At 43.3% G+C, this 24,976-nt stretch overlaps 1 protein-coding gene across 1 annotated transcript in view; it reads left to right on the top strand.

Moving 5' to 3' along the window:
• WRN (WRN RecQ like helicase) overlaps nt 1-24,976 on the top strand; it is a 121,142-nt gene that overhangs the window by 4,966 nt on the left and 91,200 nt on the right. The window contains exons 2-5 of the mRNA XM_065405267.1: nt 8,819-8,940; nt 19,350-19,465; nt 20,458-20,600; nt 24,192-24,340. Coding sequence (XP_065261339.1) covers nt 8,866-8,940; nt 19,350-19,465; nt 20,458-20,600; nt 24,192-24,340 — 483 coding nt within the window. The 5' untranslated portion in view covers nt 8,819-8,865. The remainder of the gene's footprint in view (nt 1-8,818; nt 8,941-19,349; nt 19,466-20,457; nt 20,601-24,191; nt 24,341-24,976) is intronic.

Consider the following 24,976-nt stretch of genomic DNA (forward strand, 5'->3'; position numbering starts at 1 on the left):
CTTGGAAGTGAAAACATTGTATTTGATGAAATGGAGAACGGAGCCAGTGGAGGGATGCAGAGAGAAGGGAACATAACTCTTACAAACTTTTTCAGGCCTAAATTTACTATAATATATTAAAATCATTAAAACATCTGCAGCAAACATGTACAGCTTAATATTTTTATTTAATTTAGAAGAAAGTCAGACCACTGAACTGGAGGAAGTCACTGGATAAGCAGCTGGAATCAGAGTTTGTTGAAGTGCATAACCAGCTTTTGACAGCAGTAGCCTCTTCTATAGGCACAGAGAGAATATTTCTTAATTTCAGTTTATTCAACTAATTCAGTTCAATGAATTTCCTCCTCCAATTTATAAATCAACACTAGGGCCATGTCTCCACTACAAAGTTGTCGGTTTTATGTAAGTCGACATCGAGCCTCCAATTTAAGCAAGTCGATCTTGTGTGTCCATACTACGCTCATTGTGTCGGCGGAGTGCATCCTCGCTAGCAGGGCTTGCATTGACACACGGAGCGTTGCACTGTGGGTAGCTATCCCACAGTGCATGTAGCCGAGTGGAATTTTGGGTTAGGCTTGCAATGCCTTATGGGACCAAAACATTTGCGCAGGTGGTTATGGGAACATGGCGTTAGCCTCCCACTTACCTCCCTCCTTGAAATCGATGGCAAACAAATCAAGCCTTTTTTGCGCCTTTTTTCATAAGCCTGGGTTACCCATGCAGATGCCATAGCACGGTAAGCATGGACCCCGCTCAGCTGTACACTATTGTGAGCATTACAAAAACCTTGCACCTTATCCTGCAGTATTTACACAGCCGATACAGGAGCCACCGTGCGGAACAATGTGATGTCACGCAAGCAGCCCTGCTGGAAGACATAGAGTGGAGCAATCCGCAGTTGCTGGCGACAGTCACGCATCACCTTGACAGGGTTGAGCACTGCTTGTGGGTCCGGGAAACAAGCACTGACTCGTGGGACCACATCGTTATGCAGCTATGGGATGATGAGCAGTGGTGGCAGAACTTTCGAATGCATAAGGAATTGTGTGAAGAGCTTTCCCCAGCACTGAAATGCAGGAATACTAAAATGAGAGATGCTCTGACAGTGGAGAAGTGAGTGGTGATAGCTCTGTGGAAGCTTGCAATGCTACACTGCTACCGGTCAGTGGGGAATCAATTGGAGTGGGTAAATCTACCGTGGGATCTGTTGTGATCCAAGTTTTCAGAGCAATCAACAGACTTCTGCTAAGAAGGGTAGTGACTCTGGGCAACGTGCAGGACATAGTGGATGGTTTTGCTGCAATAGGGTTTCCTAACTGCTGTGGGGCTATAGACGGAATGCATATCCCTATCTTGTCACCAGACCACCTTGCCAAAGAGTACATAAACCGAAAGGGGTACTTCTCAATGCTGTTGCAAGTGCTGGTGGAGGAACTCCGGTTTGTTCAGAAAGTTGCAAGCAGGGACTTTCTTTCCAGACTGCAAAATAACCATTGGTGATGTTGAATTGGCAATTGTGATCCTGGAAGACCCAGCCTACCCCTTGCTCCCATGGCTCATGAAGCCATACACTGGCAGCTTGGACAGCAGTAAGGACCAGTTCAACCATAGGTTGAGCAAGTGCAGAATGGTGGTAGAATGTGCCTTTGGGCATTTAAAAGGCTGCTGGCGTTGTTTGCTTACTAGGTTAGACCTCCGTGAAAACAATATCCCCATTGCTATTGCTGCCTGCGATGTGCTCCATAATATCTGTGAAACAAAGGGAGAAAAGTTTCCGGTGAGGTGGGGGGTTGAGGCAGATCGCCTGGCAGCCAATTTTGAGCAGCCACACACCAGGGCAATAAGAAGAGCACATTGAGGGGCTCCCCATCTCCGTGAGGCTTTGAAAACCAGTTTCAGCAATGATCCACAGTAATGTGACACTTATCTGTATTGTTCCTTACCAAGCTATGCTCTTCATTGCATTTTCTCCCCGTAAACTCCACCCCCGCTAACCAGCGTGTGCTGAATGAATAAAGAGCCTTTTCTCTTCAATCTGTTAAGTTTTATTATGCACACAAACACATAGAGACAGCAAAGAAAAGTAAGATAACCTGGGGCAAAAGGGCTGAAAACACTGCGGGGTGGGGACAAGGAAAACTTGCTTACAATTGCACTGCAATAACAATCAAACAAAGCAATAACAATCCTTGTACCTTCCCCTGGTGTTGAGTGCAAGGAATACCGGACTCTCCCTCCCTTCCCCCCCCGCCCCCGTCTCATAGGACGTTTGGGCAAGGGAGGATGTGGAACTTGGCGATGACGGCAGCAGGTTCAGCATAGGCTGCAGAGAGACTCTAGCATCCAGCTGCCTTTCTTGAACCTCAACCAGATGCCTCAACATGTCTGATTGCTCCCTCATAATCTGCAGCATCTCTTCCTGCGTGGCACGCTCTTGTTCCCTGCATGCTCTCCTGTCCTCCCTGCCCATGTGCAGCTTGTCGGACAGTGTAATCCCCCATGCTCTTAGCTCCATCTTATCACTCTCAGAGGCGTGCATTAACTCATTGAACACGTCCTCCAGAGTCTTCATTTCCACCTTCTAATCTGGGAAAGTCTCTGCCCCAGATGTGCCGACGGACAAGGTTTTTAGCTGCAAAGAATGAAAAGCACAAGGGTAGCATTGACAGTGCATGCATTGTTTCTGGTGCAAGGTTAATACTTTTTATTTAATAAATACCCCTCAATGCACTTCTCTGCAAGTCACAATGTAATCACAACTACTGGCTATTGCAAGAGTTGATTTGCTGCTCCAGCCAGGGTGAGTACAGCCACGAGGCGTGGGCAAGAGAGGTCTTGTGCTGCAGCTTTTGTGAAGACATCCTTGAGATCACTGCTTGGAACTTCAGAAAAGCCTCCTTTCCCCTAGCAACCTGAGGACAGATTTTTGCAAAAGAGGCACTGGATTGGGGGGGCGGAAGGGAGACAAACAGGAAGCTTCCCACCCCCACCCCCTTTTTTAAAAATGCTAGTTGCAATACACAGTGATCCCTTCCAACACAACCACACTACGCTTGGGAAAGCGTGGTTGTGTAACCCAGATTTCACCAAACGGGGGCGGATTACTTGTTGAATTGTTTGCGGCTTAAGGGCTAGCATCCAAAACTTCCCTCCATTTCCCCTAGGTGACCCTATGCGATATCACTCTCCTGAGGGTAACAGAGACGGAAAGGGAGCAGATGCTGCAAGCGTCTGGGTACAGACCTGGCCCTTATGCTGCAATGCTCTGTACTACAATGATGCCAGCAGAGTTAATACTGGAGTGGCGCGGGAAAGTGTCCTACTGTGGTGGACGAAATAAGGCAGCCCTTCCCAGAAACCTTCAGCAAAAGATTGCAAAAAACCTCCATGAAAGCTTCCTAGAGAACTCCATGGAGGATTCCAAGGCCATCCCTGTGCACGTAAACAGTTTTATCTGAGAGCACCCTCTGCGTAGCTGGAGTGGCCACCGATACCCACTACACCTACTTTTTTGGTCAGATTAAACATAAAAAATAACAGCATGTAACCCTACAGTTTGATTGGCAATGTGTACTCACCAGAGGTGCCTTCCCGGCATCACAGTCCACCGGCAATTGGTCCTGTGAAGGGATGGGCTCCAGGGTTAAAAACAGCTCTTGGCTGTCGGGGAGAATGGATTCTCCGCTTGCCTGCCTCGCATTCTCCTCATCCTCGTCAACAATATCCTTCTCGTTGTTGCTTGAGGCTACCCGGAGCTCCTGGGAGGTATCCATAGAGAGTTTTGGGGTAGTGGTGGTGTTGCCGTCGAGAATCACATGCAGCTCCTCATAAAAGCGGCATGTCTGTGGGGCAGAATCAGAACAACTGTTCACCTCCCTTGTCTTATGGTACGCTTGCCGAAGCTCCTTTATTTTCACGCAGCACTGCTGCGTGTCCCTCATGTAGCCCTTCTCCCCCATGCCCCCCACGATTTTGGCATAGATGTCAGCGTTTCTTCTACTGGATTGGAGCTCTGCCTGCACAGACTCTTCTCCCCATACACTAATAAGATCCATCACTTCCTCTGTACTCCATGCTGGAGCGTGTTTGTGGCCTTGAGTCTCTATGATCAGCTGTGCTGACGAGCTCTCCACGCTGATCAAACAGGAAATGAAAATTCAAAAGTTCCCAGGGCTTTAACAGGGGAGCGGCTGTTTCTTGTGTACCTGGCTGATGTGCAGTGGAGTTGAAAGTGCTCTCCAGAGCAGTTACGGCGGAGCACTGTGTGACACCTCCTGGAGGCCAATTCATTCAAATTACACAACGCAGTGTCTACGCTATCCCCATGTTGAATCAAGTGCTACGCCTCTCGTGGAGATGGAGTACAGAAGTCGACTTTACAGGCCACTTAGGTCGGCGGAAAGGACTTGGTAGTGTAGACACATACATTATTAAATCGACCTAATGTGGCTTATGTTGACCTAACTTTGTAGAGTAGACCAGGCCTAGCTGTGAGAAGATGAGACCTACTAATTCTACAATCTTGAAGAACCTGGTAATCAGAAACAATAAATTCAATTCACTAACCACAGATAATACTTCCATTGTTTAATTAATCAGTAGTTTTAAATGCAAAGCATGTTTTGATAAACATTTACTTATTTTACAGCACATTTAAAGTAATTTTATTTAACTAATTAAAAAAAAGTAAGACTGTTTTTGTGTTTTTAATTGAATTTCCATCCAAATAGTGTGACAAAAATCATGAATACAAAATTGTTTAGTAAATAAGAAATGCATAATTCACCATTTTTTAAAAATTAAGAATCTGAATAAATATAAATTGTTATATAATTGCTTAAATAAATATATATAGATATAGTGCATCCTCCTGATTAGCAAAAAGAATGCCCAAATTTAGCTGTAAAGGCTAATTTAATTGCAAACCAGCATGTTTACCAACCAATGAGAATCAGCCTTTCTTTAGAAAAATAAAAAGTACAAAAGCAAACTAAGATTAAAATAAATGATTTAACTCAGTTTCCTGCTTGCTGATCAAATCATGATTAAATTGCTTTGATTTAAATCAATCCACACTGCCACACAGAGAACATCTAATTGGATTAAAGTCTGTATAAAACCATTTCAACCTAGTGAGGGTACCAGGACTAGCAAAGGTTGAGGACCATTTGATTGGAACCACGGTGGCTTCTGTGGCATGTCTTGGGTACATCCCAGTAGGGAAAACTCTGTAGAACTGCAACTTGAAGGCCAGTATGTACTTTTCACCAGGCACGACTCCATGTGCTTAGCATGGCATTCTAGTGCTCAATTTGGGAGAGCAATGCTGCAGTTTGTGTTTTGCTAAGAGCTCCTCAATGCCGCTCACTAATCTCCCACAAGTGGGACTGTACAGAGGCTCTCAAAGAAAGAGAGGTTATCCACCAATCACCTGTGCATTCACACTCAGTGACCACCTTTCCCCTCACCTCAGAGTCCCGTATAACATCAGGACACTGGTTTGGGAGAAGGGACAGGAAGTTAAGGAGGTGGAGTCTCTTATAGCCTTAGTTGCTGAACATTTGATGCCATGAGAGGGCACTTGCACATGTGTGCTCTCCCGTTCTCCCCCCACCCTGGTGGATGCTGCCTTCCAGAAGGTTCTGTGTGCTTGCCACCGGTGGGCAACTCCCATAAGTGCCAATGCAGAGAGGTGACTCAAAACATTAGGCACCAATAAGTAACTTCTCTTTATCTCCAGTCACTTCCTCATTTACCTAGTCTATCTTGTCTTCTCTCTCCTTGCCCAGGCTCTCCCTCCTTCCTATTATTAATCTTCTTTCATTTTAATACTGGCCTACCATTCTTCTACCACTCACAGTCGTGTTGCCCTCTCCGGCGGCCGAGTGGAGGGGAAGCTGCTGATGATCTTGGGGGCTGAGCTGTGTGCATTTATTGTGTTGCCCCGATCTCTGCTACGGAACTCAAGAGGAAGCTGTTAGTATCTGTTAGTAAATATTAACCCTATTTAGTTCTTTTTTTCTGTTTGTTTGATTAATTTATATATTAACTATTCTTTAGAATCTTTATCAACAAAGAGTGTGTCTGAATTCGAAGGCGCAGAACACTGGCCCTGGACCGATAGGTAACCCTATGCAGGAATGTTATCCATTATGCCGTATTTTAAAAACAACGAGGAGTCCTTGTGGCACCTTAAAAACTAACACATTTATTTGGGCATAAGCTTTCGTGGGATAGGTGGGTATTGTAGTTTTAAGAACAGATTGACAGAGCCAGAAGGGTACCCAGTAGTCACCTACTACAGGACAGGCCCAACAAAGAAAGTAACAGAACGCCACTAGCCATTACCTACAGCCCCCAACTAAAACCTCTACAGCGCCTCATCAAGGATCTACAACCTATCCTGAAGGACGATCCCTCACTCTCACAGACCTTGGGAGACAGGCCAGTCCTCGCTTACAGACAGCTCCCCAACCTGAAGCAAATACTCACCAGCAACTACACACCACACAACAGAAACACTAACCCAGGAACCAATCCCTGCAACAAACCATGTTGCCAACTCTGTCCACATATCTATTCAAGGGACACCATCATAGGACCCAACCACATCAGCCACACTATCAGGGGCTCGTTCACCTGCACATCTACCAATGTGATATATGCCATCATGTGCCAGCAATGCCCCTCTGCCATGTACATTGGCCAAACCGAACAGTCTCTACGCAAAAGAATAAATGGACACAAATCAGACATAAAGAATTGTAACATTCAAAAACCAGTAGGAGAGCACTTCAGTCTCCCTGGACACTCAATAACAGACTTAAAAGTCGCTGTTGTTCAACAAAAAAAACTTCAGAAACAGACTTCAACAAGAAACTGCAGAACTGGAATTAATTTGCAAACTTGACACCATCAAATTAGGCCTGAATAAAGACACGGAGTGGCTGGGTCACTACAAAAAATAATTTTCCCTCTGTTGATACTCACACCTTCTTGACAACTGTTGAGAATTGGTCCCATCCATGCTAATTGAATTGGCCTCTTTAGCACTGATCCCCCCCACTTGGTAAGGCAACTCCCATCTTTTCATGTGCTGTATATTTATACCTGCTTACTTGTATTTTCCACTCCATGCATCTGATGAAGTGGGTTATATCCCACAAAAGCTTATGCCCAAATAATTCGTTAGTCTCCAAGGTGCCACAAGGACTCCTCGTTGTTTTTACTGATACAGACTAACACGGCTACCCCTCTGAAACCAGCCGTATTTTAACAATCTGTGGCACCTTCATGTCTATTAAACGCCAAATATTCTTGGAAACAATCTCCTTAACATACTCTCATACATACATATAGGGCAGTGGTTCTCAAACTATGGCCGCCGCTTGTTCAGGGAAAGCCCTGGGGGGGCCGGGTCGGTTTGTTTACCTGCCGCGTCTGCAGGTTCGGCCAATCGCGGCTCCCGCTGGCCGCGGTTCGCTGCTCCAGGCCAATGGGGGCTGCAGGAAGGGCGGCCAGCACGTCCCTCGGCCCACGCCGCTTCCTGCAGCCCCCATTGGCCTGGAGCGGAGAACCTAGTTTAAGAACCACTGATATAGGGCATATACATAATGCTTACATAAGCATATATAGAATTGGGAAACTAATAAGGGATGATTGTTACAGCAGATGTTTTCTGTTGGGGAGTCAATAGGGAAGATTGATTGTGGGGTAAGAAGGACCCATTGGGAGAGATTATCTTGAAGAATTGTTAGTCTTCTCAGCTGTGAATAATCAGGCCTTCACACATAAACCAGGTAAACTGAGAATGTATAGAAATGACATCAGAACATATGTTCCTGGGGAATATTCTTGCAAAAAAGGTTTCTTTGTCTATAACCCTATATAATGATATTGGTAAGGGAACTTCACTGGGGGAATGAAGGCTGCGCTTCCCTCCAGATACAGTGAGCCAGAGCCAGCTCTTGATAGGGTAATAATGTATCTCTTTCTGTATTCTGTATAGTGTTGGACTAATCTCTGATTGATAATCTTAGATTAAATAATTCCAATTTAGCCCATTGTTTGAAAACCTTGAGTCCTTAAATCAGACATGCAACAAAGCAATGAGTTGAACTGGAACTGTTGGAGACAGCACGATGGGCAGTGTAACCGCACCGAGAGCTGGTAAGACCAGCGTTGTGTGTTGCTGCTCCATGGGTTCCTCTTCAACACAACTTGGTGGGGTGGGAACATTCAGGACTAATCCCCATAGCAGAGGCAACCTGCTCTCATCAGAACAATATTCCTACTCTCCACTGCAGAGAGAGTTTTCAAACCATGAATTATGCGAACAGCATGTAACTCTTTCTGAGTAAGAAGGCTAGCTAGAGAACAGAACTGTGCATCACTAGATTAAGTGTTAAACAAACAAAATCCCTAGGATTCCTTGGTATGTTAGCACCATAGTTGTTAATGGCTGAATTGTTTTAGTGGAAAAATACACAAGTCATTTAATCCTAAATTAGTTGGTGCTGTCATAATGTGCAAAAGACTTGACTGAACTTTCTCTCAGGAGGATATTTTGAGATTTTCTTCTTTCATGTGTTTTTATACATTCGTGTATACATGTAGCAGATGATGAAACTCTGATGAAGAACTCCTGCATTCACTTAGTCACGTACATTTCCTTCCCTGTGGACAGATTACTTGAGCCTAAAGTGATCAGCTAAAATGAGGACCCTGGGGGACTCAGAATGATAAAACGGCAATAATAGCTCTCATTCCTATACCAACTGTACACTAACTGCCTTTTTTTCCCCCTTAAATTTTACAGAACAAAAATAACAGAAATGCAGGAGAATTAATCATATAGAATTGAAAATGATTTCTCCACATCATAAACTTCCTCAGTGGATGTCTGCAGAGAGTAAAGACAATGCTGTGGGTGACAAAAAGGTAGGATCTGATGTGAAAATCTAGTTGTGCTACATTATGCAGATGGTTTGGACTAACATTCAATTTTATTACATTTTCAGCTTGCACCATTGTTCCAGTATTCATTGTTAATATATTTACAGCTTGTCTGTAGATTAATTGTTTATATGTGGTACGTTTTTGATTGATGATCCATTTTGCCGTACATAATTTTTCATTTGACAGAACAACAATCTTAATATAAATTTCACCATGTAATATGTTAGTACCTGTTAGTAAATAGTAATACTTTTAGTTCTTTCTTTCTGTATATTTGATTCATTTATATCTATTAACTATTCTTTAGAATCTGTATCTTCAACAAAGAGTATATCTGAATTCTAAGGCCCAGAACACTGGTCCTTGACCAGTAAGTTACCCTATTTTGGAATGTATTCATTATGCTGTATTTAATAATGTTAGGGTGCCTTCATGTCTCTAAAACTCCAGATATTCTTGGAAACCATCTCCTTAACATTTTATATAATTTTATTTATATATATATAAATATAATGTTGACATAAGCATATATAGACTTAGGAAACTAATAAGAGATTATTGTCATAGCAGATGTTTTCTGTTGGGGGAATCAATATGGAAGAATGATTGTGGGGTAAGAAAGACCCACTGAGAGATATTAACTTGAAGAATTGTTAGTGCTCTCAGCAGTAAATAATCATGCCTTGACATGAGAGAGAATATATAGAAATGACATTACAACGTATGTTTCTGGGAGAATATTCTTGGAAACTGGGTTTCCTTTGTTGGAAATCCTATATAATGATTGTGATATGAAAACTTGGGTGGGGGGGATGAAAACTGCACGTCCCTTCCAGATGCAGGTAAGATACATATACAGCTCTTAGTCTGACAACAAAGGGTAGTAATGTATTTATTTCTGTATTCTGTATAGTGCTGTATTTATCTCTGATTAATAATCTTAGATTAAATTTAAATTGAGCCTGTTATTTCAACAATATCGAGTCGTTAACACAGACATGCAACAAATATAATCCGCTCTGTCTATCAGTGACTAAACAACAACATGGTATGAGGATTAAATTAATCAATAGCAGTCAAGACATGAGTGTTACTGTGTATAAAACACTGAGTAGTACATTACTGTAGCTGATTGTCTGAGTTTGCTATACTCCAGTGCTATGAAGTAACAGCAGTTGCTCCACAGTTAAAGTTGCAGCTGAGTCGTCTTTATAATCACGATTATGAGCTTCTTTTAAAAACCAGAAAAACTGTTACATCATTAGATCAACCTCAAAATTCATTGAGAAGATACGTGGTTAAATTAGGATATTACTACTAAATCTGAAGTGACTTGTAGAAGGGATTCTAGAATAGATGTCCAATAAATAGGTGTTCAGAGTTGATAGTCTAACTTTGTTTGCCACTTCATAGCACATAAACTGAGTGGCCTGTATCACACCACAAAAATTCCAAACGAAGATGGGAGAGAGATAAAACATAGTGGTTGAGACTTAGCACTCAGCACCTACGTTTTGTTAATTTTTAAGTATAATTTCAAAATTTGATTGGGATTACCAGCTCTGGCATGCTTATTATAGGATGTCAAATAACAGCTGGAGACCTGAATCCTCTTTTTTTAAAAACAGACAGGTACATTTCTAGCCTTGCTCTTTAGAGACCAGAACTCAGATGCAACCCAAGGTGGGAAGGAGAATGCTTCCATCAAATGTCTTGCCAGGGGGACCAAATCAGCCTGCTAAGATTTGTGTGAGATTCTCCCCTCCTGCAGATCTGAGGAGCCGCATAGGAAGGGAGGGCAATATAGTCTAATCCACCTATCCCCCCCCAAGCCCAGATCTTTCTCTGTCCTCCCTTCCTGCATACCTCCTTAGGTCCTCTGTCATTTGCATCAGCAGGAGTTGGTAGAGTATTTGGACTGCAGAGGCTAAAGTTATGCTGATCTGCTCTTGGCATCAGCTGGCCCAAACTGTTCCTCTTAAGTTGTTACTTAAACTATCATACTGAGTAAGTTTCCCTTCTTCAGTTACAAGGTACTACTCCTGGGGGGATTCTGTGCAAAAAAAAAAAAAAAAAAAAAAAAATCAAAATTCTGCACCAAAAAATTCAAAATTCTGCATATTTTATTTGTCAAAATAATGCAGAATAATCACACCAGTTTCAATTGTTTTGGTAATTTATTTAAACTACAATACAGAAAAAGTCACAATAACTATTCAACATTTCTTAAACACATGAAAGTTAAGTTACAAACACTTGGTAACTAGTACCTGCATTCCAGTTATAATCCTGTCATTTAAATTACATTACAGAATACCAAACGGGGGGGGGAAAAAGAGTAGAATGTCATTTTAAATTGCTCAGACTTTCACACATGAAAGTCGTAAAATTTTGCTAATCATTGTCCTGGACTTGGCCGGGTACTTTGGGAAGTGCTTAGTTCTGATTGTCCTGACATTTTATTGATGGCTTGGTAAATGTTTTATTTGCCCTCAGTCTTTTTTTTTTTTTTTTTAAACGGGTAAGGAAAATAAATCCTGAGCTGTAATCTAACCCCGTTGTGCCACTTTGGCACAGGAAAAAAGTGAGAAAGCAAATAGATCTTCCTAGCTGAGGATTCCCTTACTGTAATTTATAATAAGGCTCCTTTACATCACTCTGGCAGTGTAGGGGCCTTAAAACTTTCACAGGTTTTAATGCTCCTGGGGGAATTGACGGAGAATGGGAACAGTTAAGGAACAATAGGCAGGCTGCTACATTTCTGCCTCAGAGAATGAGATCAGTTAACTCAGGCAGGCACTTCATTTGTGCCTCTAGCCTGCCTCGTGCATAATAAAAAGCCTGACCCTTACAGGCCAGGGAGCTGCAGTCACAAGAGAGAGGGACAGAGTCGTTCGCTCGCTTGTTGGCACGCACGTACACTCAGCCCCCTCCTCTCCCCTCCCCCGGCGGTGATCACTCAGGCACGAACCCCCAGCCCCCCTCCCCTGTCTCTGAAGCTGCTCCAGGCACTTGCGCGCTGCCTGGGCTGCTGGGGAAGAGGCGCGTGTCCCCCGGCAGATTTTTTGTGTGTTTTTCTGCATGGGGGGGGGCACAGAAAAATGCGGGCCATATGAATTCTATGCCCCCGCATGGGCGCAAAATTCCCCCCCCTCCCCCCGGAGTAAGATACAGGGGTGTGAGTGGAAGGTAACTGATTGTTTACATGAAGTATAAGTGCAGTATCCTGTGAGTATAGTATGTGTATACGCTCATTTCTTACTGCACATCTACACAACCCGTGGTGGAATTATTTAAGTTAAAGCAATTCAAATCATGTAATTAAAGAAAATTAATTGGTTTTAATTTGGTTGAGGCTTTGTAAAACTAATTTGAAAATGTGTGTGTCACACTGACGCGAGTGGCTCATCACTGTAGGTGCCCACCTCAGGGCAGACTGTCAAGAAACAGGGCATGAACCCCAAACTAGTTGTGTGTTCTATACTTAGATTTAACCAACCAAGTAACAAGTGTTAAATCCTCAGGCACTAGAGCAATCTTAATAGGGAGCCACCGACAGTGCCCTTGGGTACTCTGATCTATCTTGCCACCCAGGCAAGCCTTCCTCTGTGATAGGTGGTCCCTAAGGTTATGTCTACACAGCAAAGAAAGACCCGTGGCTGGCCTGTGCCAGCTGACTCGAGCTCATGGGGCTCGGACTCCAGGGCTGTTTTATTGCTGTATAGACTTCTGGGCTCGGGCTGGAGCACGGGCTCTAGGACCCTCCCACCTCGCAGGGTCCTGGAGACCGGGCTTCAGCCTAAGCCCAGATGTCTACAAAGCCTTGAAATAGCCCCGCAGCCTGAGCCTTGCTAGCCCGAGTCAGCTGGCACAGGCCAGACGTGGTTTTTTCTTTGCTGTGTAGACGTACCCTTGCACCCAAAATCACAATTCTATTCAGATGACTCCTAGTCCCAGAGGACCAGTCACTTACCCCAGGTCAGTTGCATCTCAGATCTCAAACCAAACACAATGCTTGTAGCCGATCCTGTAATTAATTAAAGGGTTATTAACTAGGAAAAAGAAATACGTTGTTTACAAGGTTAAAGCAGATAAACGCACACGAATGAGTTGCAGTCTTAAGTTTCAAAAGTTAATAGAAATTTATCTAATAAGCCAACTCTGTGTCCTTTAGGGCTAACCCACACTAGACAGCAGGGGACTCTTTGCTTATGCCTAGAAGTCTTCGCCCCTAAGCGTTCAAGCAGCATTTCTCCTTAACAGACATTTTTATTCTATTCCCCAAGTGTTCAGTCCGTGATGGGATGAGGGCTTGTGCACCTGCCGTTTTCAGGAGTATGGGGGAAGCAATCAGCAAGTCTTTTGTCCACAATGACTTGTCTGATGTCTGTAGACCTTCTTTTATTGGGGAGGAGAGGACACCTCTTGTGGTAAACTAGCATTTCACACTTGGTAATGCTTCTCCCTGGATAGTGGGGGATTTACAGTCTTTGCAAACATTTTTATAGTTACAGAGCAAACATTACCTTATAACATGGTATTATGAGTAGGATTAATACACACAGCATCCTACAAGCATTCCATAAAATCTAAACAACTCAACACATTCTTATAACTCTGATATTTATTTTAGCAATGCTAACGCACAGGTGAGCCAGATTGGTTTTTGTCAGTGTTCAGTGAGGCCATGCATCTAGTTTTGGGTCTTCCAAACTGTCTTTTTCTTACCTTCCACTTCTAAGTTTAACACCCTGTTTCCTGCATAGTCTTCCTGTATGGCGCATTTTATTAAGAGGGGTCTTGGTGATGCATGAAGGCTCAATGGGTTGAGAGAGTCGGGGGAGGGAAAGACTACAATGGGATCTGTGAAGAAGGAGTGTGTACATTACTCCTGAGGGCATTCTGTACCAAAAAATTAAAAATTCTGTGCACAATATTTTAAAATTCTGCAAATTTTATTTGTCAATTGTTGGAGGCTCCAGCATAGCATTGGGGAGCACAGGCCACTGGCTGCACAGAGGTGGGAGATCACTGTGCAGCACCCACTGGGACATGGACTCAGCAGTGAGGCTGCACCCAACCCTGACACAGCGCAAGGACCGGACTTGTCCAAGAAACATCCCAGGGCCCTGCCCCTCCGTGCCAGGCGGGGACAGGCAGGCTCAGCAAGGCAGGATCCAAGTGTGAAGGGGCTTAGTGTGGGGGGATCCAGGTGTGGGTTGAGAGGGCAATCTGGGTGCGGGTGGCTCAGTGGGGGATCTGGGTGCAGAGGGGATCTGGATTGGGGTGTTCTGGGTGCAACGGTAATGGGACTCTGCAGGGGGGTCCAGGTGAAGGTGGTTGGGACTCAGCGAGGGGGAGGTCGGGTGTGTGGGGGAGATAGAGCTCGGCAGGGGATATGGGTGTGGGGGCCTCAGGGGAGGCCCAGATGCTGGGGCAGTGGGGCTCAGTGGGGTGGGGATCCAGGTGCAGCTGGTTGGGGCTCGGTGGGGTGGGGATCTGAGTGCAGGTGGGTTGGTGGGGTGGTCCAGGTGTAGGGGGAGTGGGGCTCATCGTGGGGGTTCTGAGTGTGCGGGGCAAGGCTCAGCAGGAGGGCCTGGATACACGGGGCTTGGGTGGATGGGGGAGTAGCTCCCTGTACAGGGATCCCTCCCCCTGCAGCTGAGGAGCGATGGGTGCAGGAAGTGGGGAGTGGAGGGGGAGAGAGTTTGCAGAGCTTCCTGCAGCTGGGGGAGAAATCTGAGGGTGGGTCTGACCTGGCCCCAGATGCTGTGCAGAGAAGAGGAACCAGCCGGGACTAGCAGCTCAGTTGGTGCAGGGTAGGAACCACCAGCTGGGTCTTCTCCAGTCCCGCCTCCTGCCCCACAGTGATTTACCTCTCTGCCGGCTGGCCTGGGCCCACAAAACACACTGTGGGTGGGGTAGGGGGGGTTGCATGACCGCTCTTGTGGCTTCCCTTTGCTTCCCATCAGAAAGTCATTTTTCTGCAGGGAAGCAAAGAAATCTGCGGGGGACATAAATTCTGCACATGCGCAGTGGTGCAGAATCCCCCCAGGAGTAGTACATGCAGCTGCTTACAGAGAAGACTACATGCATCAGCAGTTTCTGGTGCACATGAACCCTTATATCCCCGGAGATGTACACAAAAAACAAACAAACAAAAACCAATACTTCTCTGTTATGAGCAGAAGCTGCACGTTACAAGACAGCAGCTGAATATAAGTGGCACATAGTTATGTACAAATTTTTTTGCTTATGATCAATAACTATCAACAAAGATCTGAAATGCAGTTCCCCTCACCCCCAAAGGTTGCAGCTGATCTTATCAGGATATACCTCTCAATCAAGAGATGGATGCACTGCTATGGACAAATTTCAGCCAGAGCCAAATTATAAATCCTTTCTATTTAAAAAAAAAGAAAAGAAAACCAACCCCTTCCCCCCTTCCTCTCGCCCCCCCCCCCCAAAAAAAACCCTTAACCAAAACTGAAAAGAAAATTCAAAGGCTCTAAAAACTGAAATTTCACACCAAAAGGCTACTACCTACATTTACAGAGAACAATTTTATTTCCGCTTTAGAATGTAACCATAACTATGGAGATGCTACTATGTCCATGATATGCAATGTGGCCAGATTGTGTTGCCTTGAAGGTGCTATGGATTATTTTTCTCCTGTGGGTCTGACTCAAGGTTGTTTCCAAAGCTGGGTATTTCTTACTGTAGTGTGTTATGTTGGCTGCCAAATAACTGATGGCTTGTCTTCGGTACAAAATGGTATGTTCTGTACAGAGTAGAATTCGCTAACGTGATGCTGCCAAGGACAAGCTGTGTTCAGCATTGTGTCAGGTGTTTAAGGATAAACCCTGATCTGCGCTGACCACATAGTCACAGCCAGCATTGTTTGATTACTCTAATTTTTAGTCCCGTCCTAGTGCTGTTAATGTGTAGCAAAGACAAGGCCTGAGCCACTGTCTTAGACATAATAAGCTTTATAAGAAGGAACAAAATAAAAATGTTAACCAAGTATAGATGAGATGAAATATCAACTACAATTGATATTACACTTAATATGTATATGGTAGTTTTAATCTTCAGGGCACCTGACTAATAATTTAAAAATTACTCTTCTGCAGCCCAACGTTTCACATGCTCCTGGGTGTTTGGGCTACGCTCCTCTCTGCAGCTTCGTGGAGGTAGATCAGCCTTTTGGTGCTGCATGCTCTAGTCACGCCCTCTCTGCTGCTGTTTGCTGCCAGACTCTGCCTTTGCAGCAGCAAACGGTGGCAGTTTCTGTTTCTCCCACCCTTACTCTTCTGTTTTCGCTTGTTTTGCCCAGTTTTTGTGAAGTGGGGAGCAGTGTTCTCCCTCTTCAGTGCTCCTCTTCCTCCCTGGGTTGGTTATCCCTCAGGTTTAACCCTCCTTCAGTCTCCACTGCAGCGTCTCCCTGCCTGCTCTTCTCCCCCTGTAGAGGCATGACAGGGCAGCCAGGAAAGCACTGGGTCAAATCCAAGCAGTGCTCTGTATGTGATGCAGCCTTTCCAGGCTCAACAGATGGGGAGTTGTGCCCAGACTGCACCCAGCCTTCTGTCTCAAACTCTCTTAGGTCCCCCTTCACTCCTCCTTTGAGGAAGTGATTAGGGATGAATTGAATAAGTCTGATAAGGGCAAGCACATTCACAAGAGCCCCCCACCTCAGGGTCTGTAACATGCAAGAGCCAAAGGCCTCTACTGCTGAGACATCAGAGGTGGACGCTGCAGTAGCATCCCTCGCCAGGGATATGGTTATTCCCTCAGGAGGGGAGATCTCCCCGAAGGATCCCATAGATAGAAAGATGGAAGCCACTCTCCAAAAGGACTTTGAAGTCTCCTCTGCCACCCTCCGAGCGTCCTTGGCAGTTCCCTGTTTGGCTGGAGCATCTCTTTCCTGGACGGAAGATCTCAAAGGCCTTAAGCCCAGAGATCACCTTGTCTTTGGTTCCATTTTAAAGAGCATCTCCCTAACAACAGCATTTGTAGCTGATGCCTCAGTGGATACGATCAGGCTGTCAGTCCAAGCCATGGCTTCTAGCTGAATAGCCAGGCACCACCTATGGCTCTGACCCTGGAAGGTGGATACTCACTCTGAGCAAGTCCTATGCTCAGCCAAGTTTACAGTTTCCCTCCTTTTTGGAGAAAAAGTTGGCTACGTTGGTGGCTGACAATGTGGCAAGATCCACACAGTCTCTCCCTTCCCCACTAACTGCCCTCAGTAGAGTCTGTGGATCAGCCTTCAGACAGAGGCACTCCTTTCGCTCCTCATCTTTGCAGAGGTACCAGCAAAGGGACACAGATTCTTCCAGGGAAAACAGTGGAATCAGGCCCTGGGGTTGGGAAGTGTTGAGGGAGCAGCTCGCACCCGCCAATCCAATGCAAATCCCAGAAACCCTGGAATTCCAACCATTCTGGACTTCTTCCAAAAAGGCATAGACAGAGGTCTTCAGCCCAGTACAGTTGCCCGTCGGTGTCCGCTCTTAGTAGCATGCTATTCACAACATGCTTAGGTTTCCTCATGGCAGACAAGCCACAGGTAGCCAGATTCCTTGGAGCAGTCTGGTTAGCCAGTCCGGCAGTCAAGCCACTCTTCCCAAAATGGGATTTACTGCTAGTTTTGGGGGCCCTGACAAGCCATCCGCTCAAACCGTTGACTACAGTGTTCTTATTTGTCCATTAAGACGTGTTTTAGTAGCTGCTGCATCCTCCAGGCGAGTGTCGGAGCTGGCAGCCTTATCTATGCAGCAGCCTTTACTGCATGTTCCATGAGGTCAAGGTGGGGTTCAGGACACCAGAATCTATTTTTACTAAGGTAAATTCCTACTACTTTGGTTCCCAAGAGGTTGTGCTTCCTTTGTTCTGTCCAAAACCACAGCAGCAAACAGAGACGACATGGCATACCTGAGGTTTTTAAGGCACTTCTGACATCTATATCTATCTCCTAGAGCTGGAAGGGACCCTGAAAGGTCATCGAGTCCAGCCCCCTGCCTTCGCTAGCAGGACCAAGTACTGATTTTGCCCCAGATCCCTAAGTGGCCCCCTCAAGGATTGAACTCACAACCCTGGTTTTAGCAGGCCAATGCTCAAACCACTGAGCTATCCCTCCCTCCTCTATCTCAAGTGTACACAGTCCACAAGAAGATTGGGCTCTCTATTCTTGTCCTTCCACTCAAAATGGCAGGGATTTAGAGCTTCCAAGTCCTCCATTGATAGGTGGATTAGACTATATATTGTGGAAGCCTACAAATCATTGGAGGTTCCTAGCTCAGAAGAGATCAAAGTGCGCTCCACGAGATCTGTAGCAACCTCATAGGCGCAATGAGAAAATGCATCCCCTTTGGAATTTGAAAAGTGAACAGTTGGTCTGCAGCTAACACCTTCATTGAGCACTATAGAATGGACTTTCTTCTGCAGTGGTCTCCTTTGGCAGAAAGGTGCTGTGGGTGATGGCCCAGAAATAATATAGGGCTTTTGGGTGAGCTCACTCAAAAGGGGGGTACTTCTTTTCTACCAAACTCTTGTTTTATACCCCTCCTTATGTCTAATCACTGCTTGCTACTTCCCAGACATCCAGAATTGTGGGAGATGCTGCTTGCAGAAAGGAAATTGATAGGAAATTTTCTGTTCATTTTAATGAACTGTACAAATTATTTCATATGTCCATGTATTGCACCACAAAAACTATATTAAAATAACATTATTAAGGTTGCAAAGTCAAACATTCCAAAGCTAGGAAATGCCAGAATTTAGGTTGCCTGTGTGACATTAATTTGCTCCACTTGTGAATGTGTATCTGCTAAGCCCTAACAAGTCTCAGCTGAGCATGTGCAATTTGTTACAGGTTTATAACTTGGCCAAAATTGGGCTAATTTTTACAGGGATGGTAAAAGGCACATCCCTGACTCCAAAGCTATCTCCTGACAGATTTCAGGTTCCTGCTCCAAAGCATGGAGATGCTACAGCATTTTGAAGAAAAGGGTGCCAGAAATTTTTAACCTGGACAAAACATATTTTTCCCTAGTCTTGTTCTCAGCCAAAAGAGTTCATCATTTCTGAAGTTTTACAAAAACAAGTCAATAAAAGGCTGACACCTGGCGTGGAAAATTTCAGCCCAAATGGTTAAAGTTTGGCAAATTTGTAAGCAAGTGAAGACCGGGTCTTTAATAAAGGGTGGTGCTATGAGCTGTCTATTTTAAAGTTTGTAACTGTTCTGCTAAATAGTTTTACAGTAACAAACCAATCCCGAAATTGTTTTGGTAGCCAGGACTATGGCTTTAAGAAAGTTGTATTGCTAATGAATGTGTTTGCAATGTGGCTAAATATGCCCTATAACAGATCCTCTTCTAAATGTTGTTAAACAGAAATCTCATATTCAGAGGAGTGTTCTGGAAAATGACCTGCCTTTCTTAGAGTTCCATGGCTCTGTTGTTTATAGCTACGATGCCAGTGACTGTTCCTTTCTGTCAGAAGATATCAGGTAAAAGCTTGCATGTTTTCTTGGTGTGTGTGTCTATTGCTACCTCAGAAGGGTTTGTGTTTTTCACATGCACATCTATACCTGTTTTGCAATTTTCATACACATAGTGGGTCAGCTACTCAGCCATAGAAAATGTCTGTCTATAATAGATGTCTTCTCTTTAGTGTAAGTAGAAGAATTCTGTCTGGTTTTACATATTGTTTACAAGCACCAAGTGAAATTACAGTTTCTTAGGACTAAAAATTATCCATAAATGCTACTGAATGACATCTGCAGTGAATGGAAATTTAGAAATAAACTTTTAACTTTAGCTGACTGGATGTAGTTCTGCATTTGTACTCTTTTTGTGAGACTTCATGTCTGGAGACAGCAGTCTTTAAAGTGCAAATCCTGTACTCTACAAGTGTGTAACTTTTCACATTGTGACTAACTCCATGGATTTCAATAATTTCAGTAGGACTACAGTGTGTAAAGTATGTGTTTGAATCTCTGCCAGATTGGAGCCTAAAGATATATTATCAATTCATTATGCAAATTGTTGGTTTCTGGATTTGGATAGTGCATACAATATTTTGGGGGACAAACTTAACATAAGATCATCAATAAATTGAGAAAAATAGTTATGAGCAAGAACTTCCAAAAATATATCTAAGGAAGGAGTGTCCAGTTTCTGTTTTTCTCTCCCTTGGAGTGAATTTAATTGTGGCACAGCAGGCCAACGAACCGGTGTCTGTACTGCATAAGACCTGTAGTTAAGGGTGTACGTTGTTTGGAAGGTGTCAGGTGAGCCCTTTGTAGTAGGGTGAATTTCACCATCAGTGTGGAGGCTGTTTGACTACCACTCTACTAACAGCCCCTGAACAGGGAGTGAGAGAAGTAGTTTTTTAGTCGTTCATTCTAAAGTAAGCTATACTGTTGTCATATGTTATAGATGATATATGTGTAATAGAATTACTAAATGGGAATTAATCAACCTATTTTCTCTTCAGAAGAAACCTATCTGGTGGAGATGTGATAGGATTTGACATTGAATGGCCACCCTCATATACTAAAGGGAAAGTAGGGAAAGTCGCCCTAATCCAAATATGTGTCTCGGAGAAAAAATGCTACTTGTTTCACATTTCTTCAATGTCAGGTAAGTATCATTCTTTCTGTGCTCTGGTTCATATGGCCATGAATTGCCTCTCTGTGTCAGGTTACTTGATCTGTGCTTTTGCCTCCAGAAGCAGACAGTACTTCCTGTTTCAGCTGATAGAGAAAACCCACCCCCACTATAGTGCATATATCCAACTATGCAATTCTGTGTGGGTATGGTAGTCTCTGTCAGCTCACATAGGTCGTTTATATCATGAAAGTGACACCGTTACTACAAAATTAATTTAATTAAAAAATCCTTATTGGTGTTATTAACATTGTAAATTATGGCTGAATCAATTTTAAAAGCTAGATTTTTTCAAAAGAGTTTAGTATCCAGAAGGTCCCATGTGGGCACCTAAATGAAGTGGCCAGATTTTCTAAAGTGCTCAGTATCCAGCAGCTCCCATTGTTCCCAAACAAGGAGGAAAGAAAGTTTCCTTCTCATTTACTCTGCTAATGTTTTCATTTCTCTTTGAAGACGACTGTCACAGCTTACTTATACAGTCACTTTCTTGTGCTCCTGAGGAAGGGTTTGAATTCAGGAAAACTATCTTTACTAAAATAAAAAATATTAAACATTCATACCATTTGCCCAATATAATTTGTTTGGTTTTCCCCACCCCCCCTCCCCCCACAGAAATGAAACTGTAGGCCTATATTTTGCTGACAACAACCCTTATTACCTTGGCTCAACTGGTTAAAAACCTTATGAGTGGTCAGAATGCTATTGGTTCTTAAAATCTGTGTGTTATCTTGTATTCCTATAGGGGAGGTATCAAATATCTGCTGTGCAGACTAGTTCTAGCTTGCTTGATGTATCTGTGGCAAGCCTGGTGTGTACAGTGTCTGTGGAACCTAAGCTTTTGTGGTTGTAAATGAAACCACCTAAAAGAACAGAGAGTAAACTGATGCAATGTTGTTGTCATGTGTCAGCAGACGTTCTGAATCTGTGTGAAAAGGGCCATTATTCTCATTGGGGTGTTCACTCTAATGTTTAATAATGACACTTTAAATGTCTGTATTTAATTGCTTATTTTAGCAAATGTGGTGGGGAGATGTTGAAGGGTAGGAAATTCAGATGGAAGAAAGGTACAAAGACGTGAAAGAGGGAGAGAAACAGTGAAAGGAGGTCAAGTATCAGGGGGTAGCCTTGTTACTCTGTATCTACAAAAACAACAAGGAGTCTGGTGGCACCTTAAAGACTAACAGATTTATTTGGGCATAAGCTTTCGTGGGTAAAAACCTCACTTCTTCAGATGCAACTGAAGAAGTGAGGTTTTTACCCACGAAAGCTTATGCCCAAATAAATCTGTTAGTCTTTAAGGTGCCACCAGACTCCTTGTTGTTAATGAAAGGAGGATAGAGGAAGAAGAGAAACAAGGGTAGACATGCTGGTGATCCTAAAGGTAGAGATTTTCCCACTGAGTGATGATAAATGGTATGACATTGAACATTGGATGCTGATAAATAAAAGTTGAGTTACTAGTTGAAGGGATGTATGTTACATCCTGGATCTTTTTGCCAACCTTCCACTCATATCAGTAGGAGATGCCTTGTGAATTGAGGGGAGTATAGAGTCCTAAATATAAACTCTGGTCCACGAACAATAATCCAACATAAACTTTGGAGTCTGTTCAGAATGGGGACCATACAAGTACCAAGATTGTATCATAAAATGTAGGCATACACACATGGTGAAATGTTGAGTCTGCAAATACTTATCAAGCTAGTGCAAAGCTCAAGTTTGGACAGTAGAAATTGAGCAAGTTTCTAGGTGTGAATATATTTGGGTGCAGATTTATAAGGGGTTTAGGGCTTTAAAGATTATGGCCAGAATAGTCAAATGTGGGTTCGTGAAGTCAGGCCTTAAATCATAATTAGGTTCCTAGGTAAGATGTCCAGAATACAAAGCACCCACAAATCTGGTGGAGAATGGGCCACTTCTGTTTAAATACGTAAAGCCTGATTCAGGTGCTGAACTGTAGTAAACCAAGCTTGAATGTTTTAGTCTGTGCCATTTACCTATCAGTCCCTATAACCTTCAAAAATATTCTATGACTCAGTATTGTTATGAGATCCACTTGATGGAAATTCAGGATTTTAGAGCACCAAAGCATGAACTCTGTATGCTGTGTGAGAACTCTAGCTCTTGAACCCATACTGAGGAATACAGATATTACTGTTTTTCTCTTGCATGTGTTACTCTGTGTCAAAAGTGCAAAAGAATGCTCTGTGACACTGAATGATTTCAAACTTAAATATGAGAATCTGAGTTACACATTTTTGGCCTTTCAGAGTTTATCTAAGTTCTCGGTTTACTCCAGGCTTGCTTTGTTGGCCTACCACCCACACTAGTCTGGTCCTAACCCAGTGTACATCTTGGACTTGGCACTACAATGCAAAAGCTCTTCATGGGTGTAATTTTGTGGGTGGGTGATGGTCTCTCCTTCCAAAGGATGGTGTGTCTATATTTGGAGTGGTCTTTGCACATGATGAATTGTATCTTGGGAGGAGGCAACCACAGCTCCCATTGCCTTCAGTAATTGTTACTGGCACTTATAGCAAAGGACCTTGCCCGAGAGACACATATTCTTGTGTCTGGGCAAATGCTGTAGGAAGGAATATAATTGCTCACAACTCATTTATATTTAGATTGTCAGTGAAAAATGCATCTCAGTTCTTTCTCCTGCTTGGAGTCACTGGGAGCTGTTGGTGTACAGTACTTCTAAAGATCCTGCCCCATTTGTTTAGAGTTTGCTGTCCCCACTGGGCAACCACTGCAGGACCTACTCCTGGTATCAGATTTCTCCCAAATATCAAGTCTTTCTCAGAGTACTCTGATGGCGGCAACGCTTCTGCTTGGCTTGTTTTTTGGTTAAGTTGCTTTTAGTATGCTATTCCAACCCACCTGAGTTTCCAGGGAAATCTACTTTCCTAACTGTGTTTTTTTCCAAGTGCTTTGAACAGTACTCTTATATTAGTAGTGTACCGAAATTTATTTTCCTAATGGGTCCCTGGGTGTCTGGTTGCCTGTGTTTTAAGTTAACATAAAACTGCATACAGTGTAATAATTTGGGAGTAAATATGTGAAAAATATTGAAATAACACATTCAATTTTAGTGATCATTCAGCTATATGGATCAGAAATTATTTTCCAAAAGCAGTTTCCTGTTTTTTGCTGATTGCCATTCATGCTGGTGAATGAGGCATTTAGAAGTAAATATTGGATTGGAAGTCATTTTTTGATCTGTTTCCATAAGGAAAAAAAACCCAAACGTTTGCATAATTTCAGTGTTGCTTGCCTCCAGATGAAATTATACTACAACCAGTTGGAGTTCCAGCTAGCACAAAATATAAACTGACTGGCCTGCCTTGGCATTAAAGTGCCATACTAGAAATCACATGCACTTGTTTGATGGCTAAGTTGACTGCTTTATAGATACAGATGTAGTGACCATTTGGCTATTACTATAAAAAAGGTAGATTGCCCAAATTTATCCTTGATAGGATTCTACCTATTTCTATATGAAATTAAAATCTGGCAGCTTTTGCCATATAGTTGATTATATTTGGATTTAATCTGTTTTAGGTTTTCCCAAGGGACTCAAAAGATTGCTTGAAGATGAAGCCGTTAAAAAGGTTGGAGTAGGAATTGAAGGAGATCAGTGGAAGCTGATGAACGACTTCGAAATCAAACTGAAGAGCTTTGTAGAGCTGGCTGATGTCGCCAATGAAAAAGTAAAAATTCAGTTTCATGGAGGGGGGAGGGTCTTATTATGCTAAATAAAGGGAGGTTTTTGTTTTCATAGAAATCTAAATGTGGCACCAGTCATACACCGTAGATCTATTACCAGAGATAAATATTACCAGGTGACACTTCTTAAAGTGTTTGAATTTGGAAGGAACTCAAGTAAGAGTTACAGTATTAAATGCCTGTATTTTCATTGCACAGTATATTTGATTTTCCCACAGATCTTTTTTTTCCCCTCAGCTCAGTTTCTGGCCATTTTGTTCCATTTGGAACATCGTTTTTTTTAAAATCAATCAAATTGTATTCCCTTTTATGTTTACTAACAGGAATTGCCAGACTGGATCAGACTCAAGGTCCATCTAGTCCATTGTCCTGTATCCAACAGTGGCCAGTACTAGATGCTTCAGAAGAAGGTGCAAGAAACTCTGCACTTGGCAGTTATGGGATAACCTGCCCCAGGGAAAAATTCCTTCTATCCCCAGTAGTTATGGGCTGGCTTATGCCATGAAGCATGACCTTCCAAAACTGTAGCTATTTTTGTTATCCATATAAATGTTTCATCCTTTGTGTATCCCGCTAAGCTCTTTGTCTCAGTGATCTCTTGAGGCACAGAATGCAATAGT

This window comes from Emys orbicularis, chromosome 5, assembly GCF_028017835.1.
Source record: "Emys orbicularis isolate rEmyOrb1 chromosome 5, rEmyOrb1.hap1, whole genome shotgun sequence".
NCBI lineage: Eukaryota > Metazoa > Chordata > Testudines > Emydidae > Emys > Emys orbicularis.